The sequence below is a fragment of the Myotis brandtii genome, unplaced genomic scaffold (genome assembly GCF_000412655.1).
Source record: "Myotis brandtii unplaced genomic scaffold, ASM41265v1 scaffold145, whole genome shotgun sequence".
NCBI lineage: Eukaryota > Metazoa > Chordata > Mammalia > Chiroptera > Vespertilionidae > Myotis > Myotis brandtii.
The window spans coordinates 1,003,492-1,012,643 of record NW_005355204.1 but is presented as its reverse complement, the minus strand read 5'-3'; the positions used below and the strand labels follow the sequence as shown (position 1 = coordinate 1,012,643).

Here is a 9,152-nt window from a genome sequence, read left to right as displayed (position 1 = left end):
TGGACTGACTATTCTTGGGGGGGAAAGGGGTGTGGGAGATGCGGGAAGAGACTGGACAAAAATCGTGCACCTATGGATGAGGACAGTGGGTGGGGAGTGAGGGCGGAGGGTAGGGTGGGAACTGGGAGGAGGGGAGTTATGGGGGGAAAAAGAGGAACAAATGTAATAATCTGAACAATAAAGATTTAATTTAAAAAAATAAAAAAAAATAAAGATACTTTCAAAAAAAATGAGCTGGTCACCAATAGATCCTCATTTAAGTTAATTCAAAAAGATTTCCTACACACAAAAGAAAAGAAGCCCCTAAGAAGCCCGGAAGGAAGATGTGAGATGCAGAAGGAACAGTGAGCAAAGGGAGCAGCCACTGTGGAGGTGGGTCCGGCCCGCGATGCACGAGGGGTGCGCTCCGTGGAGGCAGCCACCGCAATGCGGCGGGGCGGCAGCTGGACGAGGCTTGGAAGTGGGGCCGGAAGACGGGGTGGAACCTTCTCGGATGAGGGCTTGCTTCTTGTGGACGAGCGGAGAAAGGGGTTTCCTGAGGTGGGATCCGCTCCTGGCGAAGACAAGGTGCAGACGGGAAACAAGGACTGAGCCTGCGAGGCTCAGGGGCACGCAGCAGGGCGTGGGGGCCTGAGCGGCCAGGGGCGCTGCTGCGGGGAGATGCTAGCCAACAGCATCGCCGCTGCGAGCAAGCCCCCGCGAAAGGCAGACTCCACTGCGCCCCTCACACACACCTAGAATTATACTGAGAGAAAAGGTCTTTCAAAAACGAGGACTTAAAAAGAAGAGTTGAATAAAAATACCTCAGCAGCCGCCACCCTGATCGTCCGCAGCCACCACGCGATCGGACCCTCCTCCAGCAAAAAGAGTGCCATTCGATGGAGGCCCGGGAATGTCTGCACTTTTCAGCAATAAAGTATTTTTCATTAAAGCATGGTCACTGTTTTTTCCGACACGATGCTGTCGCACACTTAACAGAATACATAGAGTGTAAACATAGCTTTTATACGCACCGGGAGACGGAAACACCTGGGACTCCCTTTTTGTGACACCCACTTAGTTGCGGCAGCTGGACCCAGCCCGGGGATCTCTGATGCACACCCAGAGCGCAAACCTTATGCAAAATGATGACTTAGACCTTATTGGAATTTTAAAAAGCCAAACCACAAACTGTGATGAGGTCTTGGTAGCCCGTATGCCGACAGTGTTCGTGGGGGGGTGTTTAAAGCAACAGGAAGAGCCAGCCCAGCAGAAAAGTGGGCAGAGCAGAGGAAAACTCCTGTGAGAGGAAGCCGAGGTGAACAGGGGTGCTCGCCTGGTTAGCAATGGAAAGGAGGCAGTGGAAGCCCCGGGAGATACAATGCTGCATCTACCAAGTTGGCAAAGGTGATTGAGTCTGACAAAGTGAGGCTCTGGGTGATAGAAACTCTTAGAGAAACTCAGGGACATGGACAACAGATGTGCTTGCCTGGGGCGGACATGGACAACAGGAGTGCTTGCCTGGGACGGACATGGACAACAGGTGCGCTTGCCTGAGGTGGACATGGACAACAGGTGCGCTTGCCTGGGGCGGACATGGACAACAGGTGCGCTTGCGTGGGCAGAGCAGAGGAAAACTCCTGTGAGAGGAAGCCGAGGTGAACAGGGGTGCTCGCCTGGTTAGCAATGGAAAGGAGGCAGTGGAAGCCCCGGGAGATACAATGCTGCATCTACCAAGTTGGCAAAGGTGATTGAGTCTGACAAAGTGAGGCTCTGGGTGATAGAAACTCTTAGAGAAACTCAGGGACATGGACAACAGGAGTGCTTGCCTGGGGCCGACATGGACAACAGGTGCGCTTGCCTGGGACGGACATGGACAACAGGAGTGCTTGCCTGGGGCGGACATGGACAACAGGAGTGCTTACCTGCGGAGGGTGACAGGAGGGGTGGAGGGTCCAGGGGGATAAATGGTGATGGACCCGGACTTCACTTGGGGTGGCGATATCACAATATAATGTCAGGTGATGTGTTCTGAAACGTGCACCTGAAACCCATGTAATTTTCTTAGCCAGTGTCACCCCAATACATTCCATTAAAATAATTAAATGCATCACTTTTTTAAAGAAACTCTTACAAGCTGATGGTAGGAGTGTCACTGATGCCATCACTTTGGGACTCTGTGTCCAAGGGACTCCACGGGAGGAAACCTCCTGTGTGTGCCTGAGACGGCAGTCCCTGGACGGGCAGGAAAAGGAGAAATAGCCCGGTGTCCACTGAGCCGGACAGCTGGCTGGAGAGACGGATCATGTAATAGCCACTCGGCGTGGACACGAGACCTACAGGGACATTCCGAACAAAGGAGCCCCAGACACAGGTCGGGGGGGGGGAAGCCAGTCAGAGAGGAACATGCTTAAGTTCAAAATAAGCAACAGACATGGGTGAGAAAGTCCAGAAAAAGAACCGATCTACCCAGAATTCAGGGGGGAGTGAGTGGGGCCACAGGGCTTGTAGTGGTCAGCAAACTCATTAGTCAACAGAGCCAAATATCAACAGTACAACGATTGAAATTTCTTTTGAGAGCCAAATTTTTTAAACTTAAACTATATAGGTAGGTACATTGTTATTAACTTAATTAGGGTACTCCTAAGGCTTAGGAAGAGCCACACTCAAGGGGTCAAAGAGTCACATGTGGCTCGCGAGCCGCAGTTTGCCTACCACGGGTAGGGTATCGAATGTAATTGCTTTTTTATTATTGAATTAATTGAGATGAAGTACAAATGTAATTATGTTTCATTTCTTTTTCAGAGTGTGGGTATCAAGGGCATTTGTTGTCTTATTCTTTGTAACCAACACATATTTTATAAGTCCTCCTCGGTATCTAATATTTCATTAAATGCAAGTATAAATTATATATTTGAATTACAAATTAACAAAAAAAATTCTCTAACTATCAAGAGGAAGTCATGGTGGCCTTGGCTGGGTGGCTTAGCTGGCGGGAGCACCTCCTGTGCACCAAGAAGGGTGTGGGGTTGCTCCCCGGGTGGGGCGCGTACAGGAGGCAACCGGTTGATGCTCCTTTCACATTGATGGTTCTCTCTCACTCTCCCTCTCTCCCTCTGAAATTAATAAAGACAGGTCCTCAGGTGAGGATTTAAAAATGAGAGAGAGAGAGAGAGAGAGAGAGAGAGAGAGGGAGAGAGAGAGAGAGATTGATTCATCGTGAGTTGGCCAGGGACATCCTCCCAGGAGCACGATACATATTGAATTGAATGGTGTTTTATACACAAGCAAGCAAATGCACATTTGGTTTTTTCTACCAACACGACTTTGCTGTATCTCAACAGAGTGGGCCTTGGTTACTTGTGTTGCTGGGTTGTTGTAGGAGCTAAGGTGGCCTCTTCAAACGGGGCTCCTCCAGATGGGGTGGCTCTGCATGGAGGCTTCCGTCTGCCATCACCTCCCTTTGATGGTCAGAGGGCACGGCACTCAGGGACACGGTGGTCAGAGGGCACAGTGCACAGTGACATGGTGGTCAGAGGGCACAGCTGGTGCACAGGTCCACGGTGGTCAGAGGGCACAGCTGGTGCACAGGGGCACAGTGGTCAGAGGGCACAGTGCACAGGGACACGGTGGGCAGAGGGCACAGCTGGTGCACAGGGGCACAGTGGTCAGAGGGCACAGTGCACAGGGACACGGTGGGCAGAGGGCACAGCTGGTGCACAGGGGCACAGTGGTCAGAGGGCACAGTGCACAGGGACACGGTGGGCAGAGGGCACAGCTGGTGCACAGGGGCACAGTGGTCAGAGGGCACAGTGCACAGGGACACGGTGGGCAGAGGGCACAGCTGGTGCACAGGGGCACAGTGGTCAGAGGGCACAGTGCACAGGGACACGGTGGGCAGAGGGCACAGCTGGTGCACAGGGGCACAGTGGTCAGAGGGCACAGTGCACAGGGACACGGTGGGCAGAGGGCACAGCTGGTGCACAGGTCCACGGTGGTCAGAGGGCACAGCTGGTGCACAGGCACATGGCGGTCAGAGGGCACAGCGCACAGGCACATGGTGGTCAGAGGGCACAGGGCACAGGTACATGGTGGTCAGAGGGCACAGCTGGTGCACAGGGACACAGTGGTCAGAGGGCACAGCTGGTGCACAGGGACACAGTGGTTAGAGGGCACAGCTGGTGCACAGGTACACGGTGGTCAGAGGGCACAGCGCACAGGCACATGGTGGTCAGAGGGCACAGCTGGTGCACAGGGACACAGTGGTCAGTGGGCACAGCTGGTGCACAGGCACACGGTGGTCAGAAGGGTGAGCCGGGTGCTGGGTCTGCGGGGTGAGCCAGGTGCTGAGTCTGAAGGATGAGCCAGGTGCTAGGTGTGCAGGGTGAGCCGGGTGCTGGGTGTGCGGGCTGAGCCAGGTGCTGGGTCATGGTGTGAGCCGGGTGCTGGGTGTGCGGGCTGAGCCAGGTGCTGGGTCATGGTGTGAGCCAGGTGCTGGGTCTGCAGGGTGAGCCAGGTGCTGGGTCATGGTGTGAGCCGGGTGCTGGGTCTGCAGGGTGAGCCAGGTGCTGGGTCTGCAGGGTGAGCCAGGTGCTGGGTCATGGTGTGAGCCAGGTGCTGGGTCATGGTGTGAGCTGGGTGCTGGGTCATGGTATAAGCCTGGGCACCTGGTTTCTGGGCCCAGACTCACTGCTGCAGAACTCACCATCCTCTTGCCGATGTGGGGGCCTCGTTCTCAGAAAGCCCTCCTCGTCCTGTGTCAGAGGCAAACTAGGGAGGATCTGCCAAAGCTGAATTACGAGAGGAGAGGGAAGCGCCCGCCGCCCCCAGGAGGGCCGGTCATCGGGCCTTGTTCCCAGTGAGCATGTCATGAGGACTGTCATTTTGTTCTAAAATAAGACCTTGCTGTTGGCAGCCACATCCCGTCGTTTCTCCCAGCAGGTCTGTGGGTCTCCTGGGACAGCACCTTCTGCCTGGAGGGGCAGGGGGGCGCCGGTCCTCAGGTCTCCCTCTTGTGGCTTGTGCCCAGCGTGGCGCTGGGACGGGGGTAGTGCAGGGAGGGCACGCAGTGTCCAGCAGAGGACAGGCCCCGAGCTAACCCTGTGCTTCTTCTTCTTCCCAACAGTCAGCAACAAGGACAAACTGGAAAGATCGTCGGGACTGAGGATTCTTCAAGCCGGAGTGGGGTCGGTGAGTGGCGGAGGGCTGCCCTGAGACGCGTCGGTGCGCGGCGTGCTGTCGGCGTGGAGGCCTGCGTCGCAGCCAGTGTGGTGGTCCCGTAACGTCGTGTGGCTGGGGCGGCTGACTGGCTGAGGCCAGGTTAGCCGTCCGATGGTTGAGATGCTGGTGCCGGTGCCGGCTAATGTGACTGTTTTTGGTGGCCTTTGAGGAAGCAGTCGTGAGTAAGGAAAACAGTGAAACCGTCAGAACACACATACTTCCTCGTTTCGTTCATTGTTAAATGTGTGCACATGAGTGGGCCGGGAGTTGCCCTTCCCTCGGGGCTCGGGGGTACTGTATCTCAGCTGTTTGGGGACGTGTCTGTGGGGAGGCGCTATAGGGCCGGGCGCTTCCACAATAGGATGTGAGTCCCGGCAGCTCCGGCCAGGCGCGGCTCCGTTGGTATCGGAAGGAGGACTTGACCTGACACTCGGTCAGCAAGTGCAGCTGACAGCGCTCGCCTCCTGAGGCCTGCGGGGCGCGTCCTGGTCTCCAGGCAGCTGAACTAACTGCAGGCAGAACAGCACTGCTCCCTCTTAGAAGGGGTGTGGCCACTCTGAGTCCGCGTGGACCAGACCGGCCTTTGCTGTCGCCGTAGAAACTAGATTTCATGGCCTCGCTGTCTTGGACAATTGACCATCGGGCAGCTGCCATGAGGGCTCCTGCTGATGGCTGAGACCCGCGGCTTTCTTGGGGGAAATCTCCCCGCAGCCACAAGTCCTGCTCCCACACGAGAGCCTGTGTAACTGGCCGTTTTCACAACCAGCAGCTCCGCCTGACGGGGAGCAGGCGTGCAGGAGCGGCTCTCGAGCAAGCACGGCGCCTGCGGCTTGTGCTCCTGTGACAGCGCAGGACGCACGCGGGGACTGACAGAACCCTGACAGAACCCGTCAGAGGAGGTGGGAGGGATGGGGCCCCAGGACCGCTGGTGCCCACGGAAGGGCTGTTTCCGCAGCACGGATATTCCTGGTGTCCAGGGCAGGCTAGGAGTGTGTCTGGATGTGAGGCTGGCCCTGCCGGGGAAGGGCAGGACTGGCAGTGGGTAGAGAGGAACCCATCTGGCAGCTGAACCGGGAGGGCCTCTTCTGGCTGGAAAGGAGCTCTCCTGCTTCTCAGGGGCTCGAGCAGTGGTTCTCCACCTTCCTAAGGCCGCGACCCTTTGTTGTGGTGACCCCCAATGTCATTGTTACAAATTGAACATAATTAAAGCATAGTGATTAATCACAAAAACAATATGTAATTATATGTGTTTTCCAATGGTCTTAGGAGACCTCTGTGAAAGGGTCGTGACCCACAGGTTGAGAACCGCTGCCCTAAAATGTCCGATCTGTGCTCACACGCTACCCTCAGGTCTGTGTGAATTTGTCATGCGATGTGCGTGGCGGTGGACAGTGTGGCTCCGTGCCATGGGCACCATGGGGACGAGGGGGCGGGGCGGATCCTAGTGGATGCCTGGACACAGTTCCGTTTCCCGCCGGGCCCCACGTGGTCCTCTCCTGTCTGTGGGGAGATGCCGAGAGTGTAAATGGCTGCTGTCAAAACCGGAATCCGGTATTTAGCGCTTTGCCGACAAGAATGGGTTTCATGCAGGCGTGGGCCCGGTTGGTGCGCAGGGAGTGTGGGCAGCGATGGCCCACCTGATCGGGGCTCTGGCGAAGTTGGCTGGGACAGGAAACCCGGCACAGACGGTGCTGGTGGCCGGCGACCTGCCCGAGCCCCCGGGGCTTCCATGGGGCCAGTTGGGATTTCTGTAATGAAGATCCACTTTTAACCAGCGGCTGGCGGCGACCTCCATAGCTTTAAAAACACATCTCGCCCTCCCGCTCAATGTCACACTCCCAGAAGTTTATCTCAAGGTTCACCAGGCAAGAGAATGGGAAAAACGCAGCTTTGGGAAAAGCCCAAACTGATCTAAATGTAAAAGCGTAGTAAGGTAACTAATCACATTGTATTAGCCAAATAAACGGAATTCAATGATTCTGTTAAAAGTCGGATGAGGCCCTGGCCAGGGCACATTCCAGGTGGCAGGTTCAGTCCCCTGTCAGGTGTGTGCAATGTTTCTCTCCCACATGGATGTTTCTCTCTCTCCCTTCCCCTCTCTAAAATCAATAAAACAATAAACTATAAAGAAAGACGTCTGAGAACCATGAAGGCAAAGGCAGCCACGGAAACTGTCCACAGCGATGACGCTCAGTCACCACGCCCAGACCAGAGGCCGGTCCTGGGGGAGGGGCGAGGCCAAAGCAAGTTCTCTCCTTTTCCAACATTTTCTTGAGCATATTCTTTACCTTTTCACTTTGAAATCCTTATAGACTCGCAGGAGGCTGTGAGCGCGGGGGTGTGCTGTGAACACTGCCCACAGCCCCCCCAGGGCTCGTGCCCGTGACGGGGGCAATAGGCGCGTGCGCTGTCATTTATCTTTAATGCCACTTTTAATAAAAATCGTGCAACCGAAGTACATCAGCACATATTCAGGCTGACACATTGAGGATGTGAGAGGAACCCCGCCCTGGGTGGGAGCCCCGGCCCAGTGGGCGGAGCCAGCTCCTGGCTCCCCTGAACTGCCCTGTCCCTGAGAGAACACCCGCAGTCACCTCAGCCGTCACTGATTTAAGGCCTGAAGGGCACCGAGCTGGGCCCGGGCAGATGTGTAAGTGACCAAAGATCCCTGGACCTTAGACCCGCGGCCCATCCGGGAGCTGAGGAGGAAGAGCTGGGTGTGGATGGAGAGTGGACAGCGGCGGAGGGCAGCTCTGGGCCAGAAGGTGGAGGGAGATGGAATGAGTCAAGGTGACGCCATGGGACGTGTCCACAAGCGCCTGGGAAACCTGTGGAGAAGGAGCTGCGGGATGGGCACCTCCCTGGTCACACCCAGGACCCTCTGTGCCACCCCTGGGTGCTCCCACGGCAGCCCAGGACACCAGCAGGCACAGACCCCTGATGCCCAGGAAACCATGGGACAGCTTCCCAGAAACAGGCACATTGGATGCACCCCAGGTGGCCCCCAGTTCAAGACGCTGGTGGCACCCCACCCAGGGCCCATCCAGGGACCTGGGGGCCTCTGCCAGCTCCGGAGGCAGAAGAGCCGGCTGCTCTGTCCTAGCCCCTCCCTCCGCACCGTGGGCTCCATGCCGTGGGCTTCACACGTGGGCTCCATGCTGTGGGCTTCCCACCGTGGGCTCCATGCCGTGGGCTTTGCACTGTGGGCTCCATGCCGTGGGCTTCACACGTGGGCTTCATGCCGTGGGCTTTGCACTGTGGACTCTGCAGTCTGGCCAGACCCACTTCCCCTCCTTGCACAGTCACCTTTATTGTACTCCAACCTGCATTTCTTGACGGACAAAACTGAACCTGTTTCTCCTAAATGCAAAACGTGCACCTAAGGGAAGCTGGTTCCTGTGCTTTAAGAGGCAAATCTGCATGGAGCTGTGTTAAAATATTTACAGCCGCCACCCTGGAAGGTTCTATGCTCACCCACTGACGTCTCCCGTGGGGAAGGCAGGCCAGGGTCACTGAGACCCTGGGTCGCTTCTGACCTTTGCTGGAGGGTGTCACTCTGTTTTCCTGTTTCTCAAAAGTGAAGAAAATCACACCAAATACACTGGCTGTGATGAACTGCCTCGCCACGCCGCGAACGTGACTTCGTTGGGAGACACTGAGTGAGGACCGCGCCACGTGGCTGAGGTCTCTGTGCAATACCTTCTGTGACTGGCAGGCAGGAGGGCTCTGTGGGAGGCAGCAGTTGCTATAGTGACAAGTTCCATCTTACTCAGCATCAGAGTAAATGGTCACGTAAAATGAAACGTGATGTCTGCACCCCGGCCCTTCCTCGCATCTTCCCGGTATTTTACAGAAACACGCAGCAGGCATGCCTCCCTCCGGCCCGGCTGCGCGGGCCTGGCACCGGGTGGTGCCCAAGGACCGGAGGGACGTCCCAGCACAGCGAGCTGGTT

The 9,152-nt window shown here is 56.3% G+C and overlaps 1 protein-coding gene across 1 annotated transcript in view; it reads left to right on the top strand.

Moving 5' to 3' along the window:
- The window catches only part of PTPRN2 (protein tyrosine phosphatase, receptor type, N polypeptide 2), a 496,295-nt gene that overhangs the window by 293,276 nt on the left and 193,867 nt on the right, over window positions 1–9,152 (top strand). Inside the window, exon 13 of the mRNA XM_005861191.2 lies at window positions 5,105–5,169. Within this exon, the coding sequence (XP_005861253.1) occupies window positions 5,105–5,169 (65 nt within the window). The remainder of the gene's footprint in view (window positions 1–5,104; window positions 5,170–9,152) is intronic.